General features: G+C 39.3%; 1 protein-coding gene across 1 annotated transcript in view; it reads right to left on the bottom strand.

Moving 5' to 3' along the window:
- Window positions 1-20,644, bottom strand: part of SCARA5 (scavenger receptor class A member 5) — a 130,927-nt gene that overhangs the window by 14,889 nt on the left and 95,394 nt on the right. The window contains exon 7 of the mRNA XM_058164748.1: window positions 13,670-13,726. Coding sequence (XP_058020731.1) covers window positions 13,670-13,726 — 57 coding nt within the window. The remainder of the gene's footprint in view (window positions 1-13,669; window positions 13,727-20,644) is intronic.

Below are 20,644 nucleotides of genomic sequence, written 5' to 3'. Positions count from 1 at the left end.
ACATTCATCACATATGTTCATTGAGTGCTCCAGTGGCCTAGAAGTGGAGCTCTCGCCTCACAATCAGGAGGCTGTGAATTCGAACCTAGGTAGAGGTAGATATTTTTCTCTCTGGGCACAATGAGAATATATCTGCTGAACCAAACTTCTCATTGGCGATTGGAAGGGCATCCAGCCAGTAAACATTCAGCTCCATTCAGTTGCCAAGACTCTACCCCTCAAGGGATTATGGCAGTGATGGCTAACCTTTTTGCCATCGCGTGCCAGGATGGGGTGAGGGTGGGGTGGGGGTAAGATTCACGCATGCGCGTGCCCACACCCATAATTCTATGTGCCCCACCCTGCGCATGCGCATGCACTTCCCCTCCCCCTGCTCCTGGCACGCGATGGCCCAGTAGGCCCGTTTTTCTTTCTCACCTGGCTCCAGATCCCTTCTATACATCTGGGGAGGGCGAAAACAGCCTTCCCCACCCCCTGCAGACCCAACAGCCTGTTTCCCTACTTCTGGTGGGCCCAGAAGGTCTGAAAATCAGCTGGCCGGTGTGCACATGTGCGCTGGAGCTGAGCCGGCGTGCCCACTAATATGGCTATGCGTGCCACCTGTGGCACGCGTGTCATAGGTTCGCCATCACTGGACTATGGGGTCATTAAAAGAAGATGATGATGATGATCACATATGTTCTACACTTTAACAGTAAAAGAGTTGGAAGGGACCTTGGAGGTCATCTAGTCCAACGCCCTGCTCACACAGGACACCTGTACTAGAGATTCAAACCGCCGAACTTTCTGATCAACAAGCTCAGTGTCTTAATCACTGAGCCACCTAGTCATTCTATGATTTAGCCTCCACATCCCTTATCAACTTTGCTGCTCTCCTCTGCACTCTTTCTAGGGCCTCAGCATCTTTTTTTGTATCATGGCAACCAAAACTGGATGCAATATTCCAAGTGTATCCTCATTACAGCAGTATAGAGCAGTAAATTCAATGTGCACTCAATGGAGTTTCTCCATTGACTTTTCTTGTTGGAAGTTGGCAGTGAAAGTTGCAAATGGCAATCATATGACTGCAAGATGCTGAGATGCCTAGCCAAGTATGGTGCACCTTCATGATCACATGATAGCTGGAGCTTAAGGACCAGTTGTAAGTGCCCCCTCTTCAGTGCTGTCCCTGAAGTTTGAACTCTCTCTGTACGAGTAATTGTTAAGTGATGACTACTTATGCTTGCATCTCTTCCTGGGTGCATGAGAAGGTTGAAATGCGACACAAAGACAAGATAAGGAGGCCAAGTCTCCTTTCACACTCACTTAATCTCTCCAACTTTTTAGCTTTTTTAAAAGTGAAAATGGGCTTCTTTTCATATTTAGAAATGTATAGCAGTAACTGCTGTTCCTGACATTCTATCTTATTGCCCTCTGAAAGCAACCATTTTATTGCACAAGTGAGTGCACTAATCCACCCCTTTCCATGTATTCCAAGAGATTCCCCATGGATTCTGTTATTTTTATATATATATTTGTTTGCATAAAGCCTATTACAAACCAGATTTTTTCCCAGGGGAGAAATATAAGGAAAATACTTAAACAGTGCTTAAAGAAACAATATCTCAAACTGCTGCAGCTGTACAAAGAGAGCCGTTGGCTTGGATAATTGGGACCATGTGTTTGTGAGAGAAGTGGAAGATTTATCCCTGCACAGAAGTAGCACTGCTTTCCATTTTCACAGCCCCACCTCCACCTAGGGAAAAAAAAATTACATTTTTCATTCCAGTCAACTGGGACCCGGAAATGGGCTTAGTCTAGAATGCCAGAATTGAAATCCCTGAGGAATGTGTATGTGACTGTCTATGTCTTTGTGTGTTTATTTGTCAATAAGCCTCCTTTTACCAGGCTCATAATTGACTCAGCCTTCCATCCTTCTGAGGTCAATAAAATGAGGACCCAAATTGTTGGGGGCAACATGCTGATTCTGTAAAACCAGTTAAAGAAGGCTGTAAAGCAGTGTAAAGTGGTATATAAGTCTAAATGTTATTGCTGTTTTGTATTTAATATGAAAAAACCCCTAATTTCTACCTTGTCTTTTTAAAAAAAATAAAGATGATATATAATATATGCATGAGAAAGAGATACGTCTGAACGGAGTATACAGATAGTCCTCAACTTACAACACTTCATTTACTGACTGTTCAGAGTTACAACAGCTACTGAAAAAAGTGACTTATGGCCGTTTTTCACAGTTACGGCCTTTGCAGCATTCCCCCATGATCATGTGATCAAAATTCAGACACTTGCCAATTGGTTAAATATTTATGAGTCCCAAGCTCATGCGATCCCCTTTTGTGACCTTCTGACAAAGTCAATGGAGAAGTCACATTCACTTCACAATCGTGTTACTAACTTAGCAACTCCAGTGGTCCACTTAACAATGGTGGCAAGAAAGGTAGCAAAATGGGGCACTTTAAAAATGTCTCACTTAACGACAGAAATTTTGGGCTCAGTTGTGGTCATAAGTGTATATACTACCTGTATATGGAGGAATATCTATCTATATAGAGCTCCGTTTTCGCTGGTAAAGCACTCAGGCCACCACAGGTGCTGACACAAGTGACGTTGCCCACCCTGGCCATGCACACACACCCCGAGCCCCCCTGAGGTCAAACACAACCCTGATGCAGCCCTCAACGAAATCAAGTTTAACACCCCTGATGTAAAGTATCATAAAACTACAGAATGATCAAGTTGGAAGGGATTTTAGAGGTCATCTTTCTGAACCTCCAACTCAACTCAACCTCACCAGCATCACCTGTCATGGGTGACCGTCCACCTGTCACTTATGGACTTCAAGCAAAGCAAAATTCCCCACTTAATGCAGAAGCTTGTTCCATTGGCAAACACCATGTGCAGTCAGGAAGTTCCTCCTGTCTGAACCTCTCTCCTTTTAGTTTTAACCACTGGTTTTGTTCCTGCCCTCTGGACCAGGGGTCTCCAACCTCGGCAACTTTAAGACTTGTGGACTTCAACTCACAGAATTCCTCAGCCAACTTTTTAAACATAACCACAGCTTTGCTGGCTGAGGGATTCTGGGAGTTGAAGTCCACAAGTCTTAAAGTTGCCAAGGTTGGAGACCCCTGTGTTAGGTGACATGAATGGGAATGAGATCACAAAGGTTAGAAAAACAGATTGGGACATTTAGTGATATCAGAATGAATGAGAATGGTGACTGCTATGTATATGTATTTAGGAGAAGATAATTTGTTTCAAAAACACAAGGTATCCAGGGAGGAGAAGATAATTGCAAAGAATATAATCAAAGGGAGCAACGTTATGATTAAAAGGAAGAGAAAATTCAGAGCAATTATAAAATAAAAATTGCTTTGTAAAGTGGGTGGAAAAGGCTAAATAAAGAACATTCACCAGAAACAATGGGATTCAAAATAAAAGTGATGACATAATTTGGGATAAAATTGAAGTGAGACAGTCCTGGAAATATTATTTTAGAGATCAATATGGTGGTAATGATGTTAAAGAGTACAGTGTAAAAGAATGCTATAAATAGTCAACAAATATGTTGAAAAGGACGGCATAAATGCTGTGGATATGTTTAAAATAGCAAAATTGCAAGAATAGGAATTATAAATGAAATAACATTAGAATAATGGATGTAATTTTTTAAAGAAGCTGCTATGTAATTTGTTTAATGAAGCCTGCATCTGTGCTGGACTATTGGAAGAAGGCCATTACTAGTAACAGAGTAAAGTAATAAAAGTGTATGGAAGACTAGACAGGATTACTTTGTTAAATGTAGCTGGGAAAGCATTAAGTAGAATTATCTTTGAAAAGTACAAGTTATAACAGCAATCACAACGAGGAAGTGCAGTCCAGCTTTATACCAGGAAATGAGTATATGAATTAAATTTTGCTTTTCAGTTGCTCATTGAGAAACATGAATGTAATAAAATGTATTTACTGGTTAATTTAGTGAAAGTGTATAATTAAATAAATGGGCTTGACTTATGTTTTCCACAAATGAGGAGATAAAAGTTGGTTGATGAATGAGATTTAAAGTGGTATTCAATGAAAATAAAGCATGCATAAGATTACATGGAATGCTTAGCAAATGGTTCAGTGTTGAGCAAAGAAACAAGAAACAGATCTGTGGCACATTCTTGGTTGTTTAATGATTTTTGTATAAATGTACAAGGAATGCTTGTGGTGATATTTGTGATGTCCTCACTGGGGGAGTGTAAAAGTGTGTATAGGTAGTCCTTGACTTACAACCACAATTGAGCCCAGAATTTGTGTTGCTAAGTGAGAAATTTGTTAAGTGAATTTTGCCCCATTTTACAACTTTTCTTGCCACAGTTATTAAGTGAATCCGTGCAATTGTTAAATTAGTAACACAGTTGTTAAGTGAATCTGGCTTTCCCGTTGACTTTGCATGTCAGACAGTTGCAAAAGGGGGTCACATGACCTCTGGTTGCTGTGACCCGTCATAAATGTAAACTAGTTGTCAAGCATCCGAATATAAATCACGTGACCGTTGGATGCTACCACAGTTGTAAGTGTGAAAAATGGTCATAAGTCACTTTTTTCAGTAGCATTGTAACTTTGGTCACTAAATGAACTGTTGTAAGTCGAGGACTACCTGTATACTTTGAATACAAATAATGCCCCACTGTAGTAGGCTGAGAACGCAAATGTTTTGTAATGGATGTCCGATAGATGGTGTGATGCAATGCAGAGTACTGCTCTGAAAACTAATGTATGAAAAATCAAGAAAGTCAGATCTGACCAAAAAAAAATAGAGTGAATGATTGAAAGTCACAGATAAATGACAAAATGGGATGGAATATTTGTTAAATACAGGGCAAAGAATGGAGAGATTTGAAGATGTGCAAATGCAAAGTAATGAGTGGTCTGTTGTAATGACTGATGGTTGCTAAAATAAAAAGTGAAAATAGCTATGAGAATACCTGACTCTGACTTCCTGGTTGGCTCCGTTGGCAATGGAGGTGATCTTTCTGGTCACCAACCTCTGGATCATGTTGGACTGCTAAGACAGCGACAATCAGCTGTCCAGCAGTTCGGAAACCCCCCTCTTCGGGAGAAGAAGCGGTGGTGAGCAAAAGGAAGCAGAGGTAGAGCTTCCCTAGAGCTCCTGGAAGATACCAGGGGGCTCGAAGGGTTAAGCCCCCTCAGAACTTCAAAGTGCTCCAGATCTGAGGCTTTTTTCCTGCTCCGGCAGACCTAATTGCCGCGACCAACTTCCGGGACCAATTTTAACTTAAAGAAGATAATACCGGACTGAACAGAAACAGGAGAGCTCTAATTATAAAAGCAAGTAATCAATCAATTCCCTGTTATTTTTTTTTTTTTAAGTTTTGGATTTGACTTCAAAGTGAAAATGGCGATTGTTCTTTAATGAGCTACACAGTTGAAAACGAAAGTGTTACAATTCTCTGTCTGCTGTTTATTGCTGAAGGCCAGCTGGAAATTTTTTTTTTAAACATTGTAATGAGAAGGGAGAAGAGATCGAGATATTGAGACTGATTTAAAAAAAAAAAGACTTAAAAGGTTTATACGTAATATTAGCCGGGACCAATTTTAACTTAAAGAAGATAATACCGGACTGAACAGAAACAGGAGAGCTCTAATTATAAAAGCAAGTAATCAATCAATTCCCTGTTATTTTTTTTTTTTAAGTTTTGGATCTGATTTCAAAGTGAAAATGCCGATCGTTCTTTAATGAGCTATACAGTTGAAAACGAAAGTGTTACAAGTCTCACTGTCTGTTGTTTATAGCTGAGGCCAGCTGGAAATTTTTTTTTTTTTTTTAAACATTGTAATGAGAAGGGAGAAGAGATACTGAGACTGGAAAAAAAAAAAAAGACTTAAAAGGTTTATACGTAATATTAAGTTAAAGAGAAATTTTAAGAGATGGCAGCAAAACAATTAAAGTCAACTGTTACAAAAACCCCAGGAACATTAACACCGGAAGTCTCTCCAGCACATACAGCAGATACAAAATCATTAAATTTGGAAGCACTTCAGGATAACCTGAAAGAATTTATGAAAGAATCTCTTAACGATGCTATGAATTGGCAAACTTCCCAGATAGAGGATAAGTTTAAATTAATTACAGAAGAAATGTCAGAGATGAAAAAACAGATGTTAGAAATTCAAACTGGAAATAAAGAAGTTAAAGAAGGTTTGGTGTCAGCAGTACAGGGTCTGGCATCAAATGTGATTTTATTGGAGCAGGAAGTAGAAGAAATAAAGAAGTTAATTTAAAATTGGAAAATAAGATTGAGGCAGTTCAAGTAAAATGGATAAAGTTGATGATGAAATTGTTTTGGTACAATATAGAGCAATGGAACTTGCTTTACGAATCCGTGGACTTAAAGAATGTAAAATGAGAATTTGAAGCAAATTTTTCGGAGGCCTTTGCAGAGATTTTGGCAGTTCGCCAGCAGATGTGGCCTTTATATTGATAAAATTTATCGTGTGAATTCCTGGATAGCAAGACAAAGAAATCTTCCCAGAGACATTGTTATTTATTTTACTACTAGAACAGTGAGAAATGAGATTTTACAAGCTTTTTAAAGGAGACAAGATTCAAGCGGCCAAGATATTTTAATACTAAAGGAAATTCCCCAAAATGTTGAGAGGTAGGAAGGAGTTTGCTTTTTGGTGAACGAACTTAAAAACGTCAGATTGAGTATAGATGGGACATCCCAATTGGTATAATAGTTTACTATGAAGGAAAGCACATCGTCTTAATACAGTCAGTAAAGCACAAGAGTTTTATGCTTATGTGCTTAAGGCTGAAGTCCACCATCTCCGGATGGTAGGAGAAAGGAAGGTGAAATTAAAGAAAAAGAAGTGATAGTAATGGAAGAAGACCGTTTACAAGCGTTGGATGTGTCTAAGATGGGATCAGAGATTCCAAAAGAGCCAAGGATGACAAGAGCAGCTGTCAAACGCAAGGAACAAGAAGAAAAGGCTCAACAGGCTCAATCTGCTATTACCAAGACGGAAACAGTGGGAGGAGCAAGGCCCAAAGAAAGATATGATTTGCGGCTGGTGCTTCAAAAGTTTCCGATTGCTGATAATGGCAATTAGACTTTTATCTTGGAATGTCAATGGATTAAACTCACCACAAAAGAGAAGAAAGATATTTCATTATTTGAAGCAATTTAAAATGACATTGTATGTTTACAAGAAACACATATTAGAACATTAGACCAGAAATATTTGATAAATTCGAAATTGGGAATACATTTTGTTGCATCTGCTACAGAAAAGAAGAATGGACTAGTTGTTTATATAAAGAGTAATTTATCTGCAACATTAATTGAAGCGGATAATCAAGGAAGATATATTGCTATTGAACTTTTATTGGAAGGGAGAAAAATACTTTTAATAGGAGTTTATGCACCAAATCAACAACAAGAAAAATTTTATAAGTTTTTACATAAAAGAATAACATCTTGGGATTATAAAACTTATATATTAATGGGTGATTGGAATGGAGTGATGGATACCCAGAAAGATAAAAGAAGTCTTAGAAATATTTCCAATCGTGTAAAACTGCCAAAGGCATTCTTTGATTTGATGGAAGATTTAGAATTGAGAGATGTATGGCGAACGCAATGAAAAGAGAGATTTTACATTTTTTCTGACAGACATCAATCTTTTCTAGGATTGATTTCATTTTAATTACTAATGATTTGTTTTTCAGAGTGAAGAAGACAAAATTTGTTCTAGAACCTTGTCTGATCATAGCCGGTATGGATTGAGTTAGATCGGGAAAAAGAGGCCAGGAGGTCGTGGAGGATGAATGAGAACTTGTTTAAATATGAACAAAATGTAAATGAATGTAAAACTCTAATGAAGGAATTTTTTTCTTTGAACATGGATAAAGGGACACCTATAGAGATAGTTTGGGACACCAGTAAAGCATATATGAGGGGAATTTTATTAGAGATGAATAATAAATATAGAAATAGACTGCACAAAAGGCGAAAAGAACTAGAAGAGGAAATTAAAAGGAAGGAGCAGTTATTGGTAGGCAATCCAGGAGATAGTAAAACAAAAGAGTCAATAAATATATTAAGAGGTCAATTTAATATGTTAATGGCAGATCAGGTGGCAACTAATTTACAATATGTAAGACATAATTTGTTTAATAATTCTAATAAACCTGGAAGGTGGTTAGCATATTTATTAAGAAAGAAACAGAAACGACGATAATTGATAAAATAGAATATAGAGGTAAGGAAGTATATCAGCAAAATTTGATTAAAAAGCTTTTTAGAATATTATACTAAGTTATATTCTAGAGATGTGATTAGTGATAAAGATATAGATAGATATTTACAGGACCACGGTATTTTAGAAATTACAGTAGATCAAAGGAAGAGTTGAATCAATTAATTTCTTCAGAGGAAATAGTGTTTGCAATTAAGCAGCTTAAAGCGAATAAAGCACCAGGTACAGATGGCTTGACAACTACTTATTATAAAAATTTACAAAATGAGATGATTGTACCACTTAAGGAGTTATTTAACAGAATACAAAGGAGGAGAAGCTCCTCCTTCATGGAGGACAGCTTTTATTTCATTAATACCTAAAGAAGATCGAGATGGTGTTAAACCAGAGAATTATAGGCCAATATCGCTTTTAAATACTGATTATAAGATATTTGCTAAGATACTAGCGAATAGATTGATGCCACTGATGAATCAATTAATTCATAATGACCAATCAGGATTTATTAAGGGGAGACAGATGAGATATAATATGAGACAAATTGTAAATTTACTTGAATATTTGGAAGGAAACAGCCAGGTTTCAGCAGCATTCCTCTTTTTGGATGCCGAAAAGCTTTTGATAGATTGGATTGGCAGTTTTGTTTAAAGTAATAGAAAAATGCAATTTGGGGATTATTTTATTCAAGCAATTAAGGCTATATATCAAAAGCAAACAGCTCAAATAATAGTAAATGGTGGATTAACAGAATCTTTCAAGATTGAGAAAGGGACTAGACAAGGATGTCCCTTGTCACCATTATTATTCATTCTAACTTTGGAAATATTATTGAGTAAGATACGTGGTTTAGATCGAATAAAAGGAATTAGAATTAAAAATCAAGATTATAAATTAAGAGCGTTTGCAGATGATTTGGTTGTTTCTTTATCTCAACCAATACATTCAGCTGTATATTTGATGGAGACAATTGATCAGTATAGTAAGGTATCTGGGTTTAAAGTGAATCAACAGAAGACAAAATGATAATTAAAAATATGAATACACATCAGAGGAAGAATTAGAAAGAATAACTGGATATGAAGTAGTTAAAAAGGTTAAATACTTAGGAGTATACATTACAGCATCGAATGTAAAATTATATAAAAACAATTATGAGGTATTGTGGGGAAAAGTAATTAAAGAAATGGAGAAATGGAAGAAGTTACAATTATCATTGTTGGGAAGAGTGGCAGCTATAAAAATGAATGTTTTGCCTAGATTTTTATTTTTGTTTCAAATGATTCCAATTTTGAAGAAAGATGCAAATTTACAAGAATGGCAAAAAGGGATTAATAAATTTGTATGGAAGGGTAAAAAACCGAGGATAAAGTTAAAAATAATGCAAGACGTTAGGAAAGAGGGGGTTTAAAAATGCCTAATTTGAAATTGTACTATGATGCAGTTGTTTTAACTTTAATTTCTGATTGGATTAATTTAACAGAGGAAAGGATTTTGAATATAGAAGGTTATGGTTTGTTATATGGATGGCACGCATATGTAATATATGACAAGAAAATTGATAAGACATTTAAGAATAATATGGTCAGAAGTGCGTTGTTGAGGATTTGGAAAAAATATCAATATAAGTTAGATGGAAAGATACCAATATGGACCATCCCCAGACATATGATAGAGAATATAAATATATTACAAAAAATGGAAGTTATCACTTACAAAGAGCTTTTGACTATGGAAAAAGGGGAATTACAGTTGAAATCTAGGGAGAAATTGAGGGATGAAGGAAGAAATTATACATGGTTCCAGTATGGACAATTGCAATCTAGATGGAAAATAGATCAGAAAATTGGTATAAGGCAAAGTGATGATAATCTGGTAAAACAAATAAAAGATCAAGGTCAACAGCATATAAAGAGATTATATAATGTATTGGTTGAAATTGATTCAGAAATGGAGTTGGTTAAAGATTGTATGGTAAAATGGGCACAAAATTTTCAACAACCTATAATGTTAGAAACATGGGAAAAATTTGGGTGAGGAATGTTAAATTCACGCAAGCACAAAATTTAAGAGAAAATTTTTATAAAATGTTTTATAGATGGCATTTAGATCCTAAAAAACTGTCATGTATGTATCCAAATGTGAAAGCAAAATGTTGGAGATGTGATTGTGAGGATGCTACCTATTATCATATATGGTGGACTTGCAAAAAAGTTAAAGCCTTTTGGATTAAAATATGGTGGATTATGCAGAACATTTTGAAAAAGAAGATCAAGTTTGTTCCACAGTTCTTTTTATTAGGAATAATCTCAGATTGCACTGTTATAGAGACAAAACTGATTCTGAATTTAATAACTGCTGCAAGATTATTGATTGCACAATATTGGAAGAAAGAAGACTTACCTACAATTGGAGAATGGATTAGTAAAGTATCAAATTTAGCAGAAATGGCAAAAATTTCTGCCTACTTGAAAGACTGTACACAAGAAAAATATATATTGGAATGGAGGAAGTGGATTGATTATATTCAAAATAAGTATCAGATTAAAAAATATCAATTAGTTTTTGAGTGAAGTTAGGAATTATTATGTATTAGTTTAAGAAAGAAGGGAATTGATAGTGTGATGGTGTGAAATGGAATATGTTTTATGTTATATTTTAGATTATGTTTGTTAGTTACAATACCCTGTATTCTGTTCTGGGAAGTCTCGGGGAAGGAGGCGGGAAGGGAAGACTATAAATTGATTGGTTGCCATTGTACAGGAATAATGGTAGAATTAAACAAGTTGGAATGGTGTAATGTCGGGACTGCTCGGCAAACACTCCCGAAGGGAAAGGGTAAGGAAAGAGGAGTAAAGAAGGAAGAAAGTAGGTAGGTAGGTGGGTAGGGAGGAAAGAAGGAAGGGAGAAGAAAGGATAGGAGGAGGAGAAGAAGGAGATAGAGGGTTAGAAAGGATGGTAGTGAGAAGTGGGAAAGAGGAGGGGAAGTAGGAAAGCGAGGAGAAGGTGGTGGGGGAAGTTTAAGAAGGATGAGAAGGGAAGAAAGGATTAAAGGGGGGAGTGGCAGTCGAGCAGCCCTGACTGAGTATAATTTGAGTATAGGACTGATTGTTGGATAAGTGATTGTATTGTACACTGGTCAAATTGTGGGAATTATTATGGAAAAATAAAAAATTTTTGCAAAAAAAAAAAAGAATACCTGACTCTGTGGTCTCTTCCCATAATCCTAAAAGTTTTATCCAAAAACTTTCTACTATTGACCTCACCCCATTCCTAAGAGGACCATAAGAGGCGTGCATAAGCGCACAAACGTGCCTACCGTTCCTGTCCTATTGTTTTTTCTCTTTTCTCCTTCCTATATATATGCTTATACCTCCTTATATTTACCCATATATGTGTTTATTTACTATATAATCTTTTTGTATGATACCTACATATATTGTTGTGACAAAATAAAATAAATAAAAATAAAATAAATAAAATAGCTGCCATGCTGTATGGAAATGAGAGCTCTGAGTATGGCAAGAGAAACATGAAAGCTGAATGCAGTTGGCAAAGGAGGCACAGGTAGTCCTTGACTTACAACGGATCATTTAGTGACTGTTCAAAGATAAAACATCATTGAAAAAAAGGCGTATGACTGTTTTTCACACAACTGTTGCAGCATCCCCATGATCACGTGATCAAAATTCAGATGTTTGACAATTGACTCATATTTATGACGATTGCAGCGTATCGGGATGATGTGATCCCCTTTTGAGACTTTCTGACAAGCAAAGTCAGTGGGGAAGCCAGATTCGTTTAACAGCCGTGTTACTAACTTAACAGCTGCAGAAAGAAAGGTCGTAAAATGGGGCAAAATTCACTTAATACATGTCTCACTTAGCAACATAACTTTTGAGCTCAGTTGTGGTCGTAAGGCGAGGGCTGCCTGTACTTAAGACTTGTGTAAAACAGGAAGAGACAGAGTTTGTAAAGAATGGGTGCTGAGTCAATGAGGAAAGAATACTACAATGAGTGACTAGTATGAAGCAAGTGTGTTGAGATATCTTTCTCATATAGTAAGCATATTGCTCCTTGAAAGAAAAGCTATGGCAAATCTAGACAGCGTACTAAAAAGCAGAGACACCACCCTGCCAACAAAAGTGTGTATAGTCAAGGCTATGGTTTTCCCAGTTGCAATGTATGGCTGTGAAAGTTGGACCGTAAGAAAGACTGAGTGCCAAAGAATTGAGGCCTTTGAACTCTGGTGCTGGAGAAGACTCCTGCGAGTCCCTTGGACTGCAAGGCGATCAAACCAGTCAGTCCTAGAGGAGATCAACCCTGACTGCTCTTTAGAAGGCCAGATCCTGAAGATGAAACTGAAATACTTTGGCCACCTAATGAGAAAGAAGGACTCACTGGAGAAGAGCCTAATGCTGGGAAAGATTGAGGGCAAAAGAAGAATGGGACGACAGAGAATGAGGTGGCTGGATGGAGTCACTGAAGCAGTAGGCGTCAGCTTAAATGGACTCCAGAGGATGGTTGAGGACAGGAAGGCCTGGAGGAACGTTGTCCATGGGGTCGCGATGGGTTGGACACGACTTCGCAACTAACAACAACAAAAGCATGAAAGAGTATCAAAAGGAAAAAAAATACTCATGATAGTAAGTTCAGAGAAGAGGAAGACTGAGAAAGCTGTGGTCGGATGGAGGAGATGTGATATTCAGAAAGGGAAAGGTGAGGCTTTTAAAGGACGAAAGGCAATGTATGGATTTGGTAGAAACAAAAATGGTGTGCAAAGACAGAAAATTACAAAGAGATATAGTGAAGGGTGAGCTCCCGTTACTTGTCCCAGCTTCTGCCAACCTAGCGGTTTCAAAAGCACGTAAAAATGCAAGTAGAAAAAATAGGGACCACCTTTGGTGGGAAGGTAACAGCGTTCCATGCACCTTTGGCATTGAGTCATGCCGGCCACATGACCACGGAGACGTCTTCGGACAGCGCTGGCTCTTCGGCTTTGAAACGGAGATGAGCACCGCCCCCTAGAGTCGGCAACGACTAGCACGTATGTGCGAGTGGAACCTTTACCTTTTATAGTGAATGGTGTTGGTATAAAATGGATTTTGCTGTTTCCTTATCTTTGCTTTACAATTACTTACTCCTTTTCTGTGATTTGCATAGCATGGCTCCAAAGGAAAATAGCATAATGATAATCGAGTAGTAAGCAGAAAGGGCCACTCTGAGAGATTATATTTCATATCAAAAGTCATTAAAAAAGCCTTAGTAAGACCACACCTGGAATACTGGATCCAGTTTTGCTCACCACATTATAAAAAAGATGTTGAGACTCTAGAAAAAGTGCAGAGAAGAGCAAACAGGATGATTAGGGGACTGGAGACTGGACATTTAAAGTATACGGTACCTGTTTCTCCAGCTTGGTCTCCCTTCTCGCCTTTTTCTCCCTTTGGGCCCCGCTCACCTGAAAATAGAAGAAAAAAGAACCATGTAGAAAGTTATAAACTTAGAAATCAGTATCAGGACCATATGGCTCTCAGACATTTTGATGCCCAATAATAAGCCACTTAAAAAGTGCTCTTGTTGGGGTCCACTTAATGGCAATGAGGCTGTCATGGAAGAACTGTGCTAGATTAATTAGACCTGTCAGTCTCCTAACCTGCTGTCCTTATTGATATATTGAAAACAAAATTGCTAAGTTAATAACCCATTTGTTACCCTAATTGCATCCATTTATTTATGTTCGACATGCATGGTTAGATAAAAAGCGAAAAAAATAAATCTTTGTCAAATTTTCTGTCCTGCAGGGCTCGGTTGCAGCTTATTTACTAGGGCCAACAAATAGTAAATGATTTGGACGTGCACCACAATGGCACCCCAAATTCATCAGTCCAGTTGCCTCTGACCCATGAATGACATGTCACATCATTAATCGGGGCATAATTGCTTCATTCAAAAGCCGTCAATGCATGTGAATGATCAAGAATGCCGCACGCTTCCTTTGAAATGCTGGACTGGATCCATGCCCAATTCACAGAATGGATCTTGATCTTTAAAAGCAAGAAAGGTAGTGTTGCCTATTTGTTTCATTTATTATTGTTGGTTGCACAGGCAGCAGTATATTTAGACTGGGAGTGACATTTTTGCCCAGTTAATGAGTCCTTCCCAAGGATCTGGGATAGGCAGATGTTGTATATCTGTTATTTTATACATGCTTGACAAAATAAATACATAAATAAAAATAAATAAATAAAGTATTGTCACAGGATGTAAGCTGTTCCAAGGAAAGCTGTTGTCGTGGCTCCAGCCCCCGCCCCCCAGGCCTGGCCCCCTGCCAGAGAGTGACTCAGAGAGTGAGCGGGAAGGGCCGTCAGGGCTCCCTTCTGCAGGGCTGGCTTCTGTGGCTCAGCTCCAGGAGCCAGAGGCAGGCCAGGTGGAAGAGGTGATGAGGCCTCTGTCTCCTGTATCTCCGCTCACCCAGGAAACGCTTCCAGACCCAGCTGAGGACAATCAGTCCTGGTTAGATCCCAGGTTTCATAGACAAGAGAGGCAGGAACAACAGAAGCAGGGGTAGGGCAAGCCTAGAAAGTGCTGAGTCACGGAGCCACACCCCACAGGGTATAAAAGGGTATAAAAGCAGGAGGGGCTGCTATACTGCTTTGTGACGAACAAATCAAACTGCCTGGAGAGAACTTGAGCTGAAGTGCTGTTTATTCCTGACTGCCTGGTTGACACGCTGGCATCAAGAAAAATAACAGAAAAACCTTGGCAGACGCTCGCTGGGTTGCTGCCAGAGCTGATAGCTGCCGTGGACTAAATTGCTGGCTAATTGAGTAATTTCTCGTGCCTTCCGGACTGAGGTGGGAGGACAGAACAGCTGCCTTTTGCAATTGACTGAGGATGATTTTCTCAATGGCGATAATGTTCAAGTGGTGCTCCAGGTGTTTTGAGAGTGTGTCCAAGTGCCTATCACCATTCTAGTCTTCCTTATCAATTATGATTATAAGGGTGACTATGCTGAAACAGAAAAATGCTATGCAAACTGCCAAGGTTAATTCTCTCTCTCTCTCTCTCTCTCTCGCACTCTGTCAGTGCATAGCTTAAGCCTGGAAAAGACTTCTGCGTCATTGCATGTCAGGAACGTTCTATCATTCAGAGACAGTTACATAGCTGCTGCATTTATATTTAAACCCTCTAGCTCAGAGGTCTTCAAACTTGGCAGCTTTAAGACTTGTGGACTTCAACTCCCAGAATTCTCCAGCCAGCATAGCATAGCTGGCTGGAGAATTCTGGGAGTTGAAGTCCACAAGTCTTAAACTGCCAAGTTTGAAGTCCTCTCCTTTAGCTGCTTCCTTTTGTCATTTGAATGTGCCACCCACCTCCCAACAGGAAGTCGGATCAATCAATCAGCATGCAGGATGCGAATTTCCACACAACTCGTAGTTGAGATTTGGGAGGTGTGCACATCACCCGTCTGCAACCATCTGCATCCTGCATCAGTCCCTCATCAATGAATGTAGGTAGATGTCAACACCTACATCCAGTTGCAGGCAAGTCTAAATCAAGCTTCAGGAATAAGGAGAATTACAGATGAAAAGAAAATAAAGTTTAAATTCCTTACAATTATCTGCAAACTGGTATTGGGTTTTTGAAATAAAGAACAATAAAAAGAAGCTAGAGCAGGTGATAAGGATAAATGGGTGGAATGTCTTCTAGGCTTGGCAGGAGATGCTGTTGGAGTGACAGGGCATGAAGCATAAGGGAAGCTGGCTGGAACAGCCAAGCATCTTTGGCCAAGGATAGAGGTGGTATTCAGCAGGTTCTAACAGGTTCTAGCAAACCAGTAGCGGAAATTTTGAGTAGTTCGGAGAACCGGCAAATATCATCTCTGGCTGGCCCCAGAGTGGAGTGGTAATGGAGATTTTGCAATATCCTTCCCACAGGAGTGGGGAGGAAATGGGGATTTTGCAGTATCCTTCCCCTGGAGTGGGGTGGGAATGGAGATTTTGCAGTATCCTTCCCTTGCCACACCACCAAGCCACGCCACGCCCACCAAGCTACACCCACAAAACCAGTAGTAAAACAAATTTGAATTCCACCACTGGCCAAGGAGTAAAACTAGGAAGGAACCTGTGGCAGCTGAAGCCAAAGAAGGAATCTGCAAGATGAGCAGAAAAGAAAATTTGGCTCTGGAATATAGATGGTGGCAAAGCAAGAGATTCAGAGCTGGATAACTTTGCAGGTGTGCGTTACGGAGAGAAGTTCTTAGCATTCTGTACTGAAGATAAGTGAGGGAGAGGGTACAAACAAGCAGCTAAGTATTTTGTATTACAAAGTAAAAATTTACATCTTTTAGTTAAGATCTGTTCACAAATTGCATAGTTTGGTTTATTAATGCACATATTTATTCCAGATCACGATAGATAGATAGATAGATAGATAGATAGATAGATAGATAGATAGATAGATAGATAGATAGATAGATAGATAGATAGATAGATAGGCAGGCAGGCAGGCAGACAGACAGACAGACAGACAGACAGACAGACAGACACCTGATTTCAGAACAAATCTGGGTGACTTACATTAAAAATAAAACAGAAAACAATAAAAAGAAAAGCCTATGGATCCATATAAACATAATACTGAACAAAATTTATAAGCACCCTAAACCAGGCCCAGGGAAAACTGCCAAAATTTTAAGTACTTCCAGAAAACTATCAGGGTGAAAGTGAAACAGATCAGGGAAGGCAGAGTGGGAATATCAGCCTTTATTTTAAACTAAAAGTTTCTGTGTAGAGTTGATGTCTTCCAAATGGGTTGACAGTTCTCAAAATTCCTACATCCCAACACAGTTCTGTTTAAATGCTGGAAGCCCAGCACTTTTCTAGTAATAGTTCCAATGTCAAACTGCTGTTACTCACTTGGCAAGAAACACACTTTTAGTGGGCATGTTCATACCACGTGGGAAAGGGGTGTTTTTTATTCAATTTTGAATATTTAGTGGAACTAAAAAGCATAGTTAATTTCATATCCAGTGATAAGAGAATCAGTTCTTAGCTGATGTTGAATGTTCCTGCTTGTTTGCATACAGGAAATCAGACTATTACACTATCATTTAGGCATACATGCACACACACAAACACACAGATTCATACATACACGTCAGTGGTAGAATTCAAATATTTTTACTACCCGTTCTGTGGGCGTGGCTTGGTGGGCATGGCATGGCTTGGTGGGCGTGGCAGGGGAAGGATACTGTAAAATCTCCATTCCCTCCCCACTCCCGGGGAAGGTTGCTGCAAAATCCCCATTTCCTCCCAATCAGCTGGGACTCAGGAGGCAGAGAATAGATGGGAGTGGGGCCAGTCAGAGGTGGTATTTACCGGTTCTCCAAACTACTCAGAATTTCCGCTACTGGTTCTCCAGAACTGGTCAGAACCTGATGAATATCATCTCGTACAGAGAATGAATTGGAGCTCTAGAAATTGGATCCCCGTCAGCATCCTAGTACTGTACAATCTCTCAAATCAACTAAAAGACCCCATTTTATTGTAGGACATACTACATGCTATGCTGGACCCCTTTAGATGAGTATAGAAAATGACTAGATCTTCGGAAGGCAAACAGGTTGCCTATATATGCACAAGGTTTTGGTGACCATCTTTAAAGCGCTCCATGGCATAGGGCCGGGCTATTTACGGGACCGCCTACTGCTACCGAATACCTCTCACCGACCCGTGCGCTCTCACAGAGAGGGACTCCTCAGGGTGCCGTCAGCTAGGCAGTGCCATCTGGCGACACCCAGGGGAAGGGCCTTCTCTGTGGGGGCTCCCACCCTCTGGAACGAACTTCCCCCAGGACTCCGTCAACTTCCGGACCTCCGAACCTTTCGTCACGAGCTTAAAACACACTTAGTCATTTATGGGACTGGATTAGTTTTAAATTTATATTGGTTTTAAATGGGTTTTTATTATTTATATTGCTTTTTAATTCGGCTTTGTAGAATAAGTTTTTTAAATGTGGTTTTAGTGTGTATTTATATGTCTTTTACTTGCCTGTGAACCGCCCTGAGTCCCTCGGGAGATAGGGCGGTATATAAATGTGATTAATAATAATAATAATAATAACATACCTGAGTGATTTGCATATCATGGACAATCTCACCAAAATCACGACCATTCAAAAAAGATCCTATTATCGGAAGGAAAATGGATAAAAATTGCTCTCAGATTTTGTCTCCCACAATCCCAATTCTCTGTTTGGTTTTCTGTTTTTCAACAGGTGGGCTGCATCCAGCATTATTTCTATTTTCTAAGAATGCCTATGGGATCCATGGTTTAGAAATCAATAGGCATTTTTATAGCATTGCATATCAACTTTCCATTTTATTTTTTTAACTAATTTTTTTTTAAAAAGCATTATTTTTCCTACAAATGCTGGAGACGGTTGTTTTCACCAGGTCTGCTTTTAAGATAGACCATGGCTGGGCATAATGCAAATAACAGTTATATTATTTAATACATGGGACCTTGCCAAAAGAAGATACATGCTATCGATAGAAGCACAGAGGCTGAAACCTAGCCATTTTCTAGTGCCTGGAGGAACTAACTCAAGCATTATGAAATTGACCAGATGGGGTTGTCGGACTAGATCAGGTTGTACAGTTTAATACAGAACTGGCAAAGCGCCAAAAGAAGGTTGAAAAGGAGGCAAAAAAAACCAACCTTCAATTTCTGCATCTCCTAAAGTGTCTAGAAAAAACTTGATTTTTCCACTGTATTAAATATACAAAGCCCAAGGCATGATAGCAAGAATCCAGGCATGTTTGTATTGGAGAGCCACTTCCGAAGTGTCAATTCTTTGCCATTTTTATTCTATTCTACTTTATGCAGGGGTAGAGTTAGCAAACGAGCGATTTTCTATCTTGATCTTGACCCTATATTCCCTGCAGTGTTGGAATTCAAATAATTTAACAACAGTTCTCTACCCTAATGACCAGCTGGGTGGGCGTGGCCATGGTGAGCATGGTCAGGGGGTGTGACAGGCAGCACTTGGCCTCCTGCAGCCCACTGAGAGCAAAAATGGGCTGCGGGGGAGGATGTGCTGACCCCCCTGCCCTGTTTTGGGCCTAGTAGACCTCCTTGCAGCCTCCTGGGAGCGAAAATTGGCCATGGGGTACCCCTCCACCCCCACCCCCGGTGCCCCATTTTGGGCCTAGGCCTCCCTGAAGCCTCCTGGGAGCAAATACGGGCCACGGTGGGGCACCGCCCCCCATTTTGGACCTAGGAGACATCTCTGCACTTACTTGGGAGCCAAAATGGGGCACATGGGGATGGGGATAGGTGGGGCCAGCCAGCAATTTAACTACTTAAACTACTTAAACCGGCCCAAACCGACTGAATCGAATGAATATATTGTTGTGTTTGACAAAATAAATAAATAAATAAATAAATCCCACCACTGATTCTCTGGTTGGGAGATTTATGCACTTTGGTTTTTCTTTTGGTCTGCTTCCTACAGATTGCAGAGATGATTTCCTTTCTACTCCTTTTTTCTATCATAAGACTAGACAGCTCAGAAATGCAGATCTCATATTGGAACATATAAATTACTTATTATTTTGGGCCTGAAGTGTTCATTCTAGATGCTATGAACAGGTTTAATGCTACTCTGTGTTAGCCCTTTGAGATTCAGTTTTTCAGACAAAGATGCACAACCAAGAGTTCTAACACTAATTGTATTGTAAGGTTCTATCCATAGAATCTTGCAAGACTGAAAGTATTTTCCCCTTCCTCTCCTTTTATTCTCTAGAAAACAAGGGAGGATCCCTTTTGAAATGCTTCCCATACCTCACCCCTTTTGTGTGCTGAGATACCTTTTACATCCCAATTGTCCAGTCTGCAGCATTACATAGTCAATACATCTGCTTTGCTAAAAGTGAACCAGAATGAACATATATGTATGTATGTATATATATGTATATCAGGGGTGAAAAGTAGCAATAAAAACTACTGGTTTGGGCCAACTGGCAGTTTAAAAAAGCTACCGGTTCATCCAAAATGATCAGCTGTGCCGCGCGGTTTATATTCGCTAGAAAGCAGAAAATCCTGCTTTCTAGCAAAGCTAAATCGTGTAGCATAGCTGTTCCCACCTCCACGCTGTTCTACTTACCTTGTGAAGTCTTCTTTTTCCGCACGAAGCTCATGTTTGGTGTGTAATGTGCATGTGTGTATTTGGTGTGTAATGTGCATGCACATGTAGTGTGCTTTTGGCGCACGTTCAGCGCGCACCGCACATGCATGGGCAGCAAACCAGTGGCAATCCGCAGAGGATTTCACCACTGATGTATATAGTGTGTGTATGTACACACACACACACA

The sequence above is a fragment of the Ahaetulla prasina genome, chromosome 1 (assembly GCF_028640845.1).
Source record: "Ahaetulla prasina isolate Xishuangbanna chromosome 1, ASM2864084v1, whole genome shotgun sequence".
In the NCBI taxonomy this organism is placed as follows: domain Eukaryota; kingdom Metazoa; phylum Chordata; class Lepidosauria; order Squamata; family Colubridae; genus Ahaetulla; species Ahaetulla prasina.
Note: the sequence above shows the minus strand (reverse complement) of the source record. Positions and strands in the feature narration are given on the sequence as shown.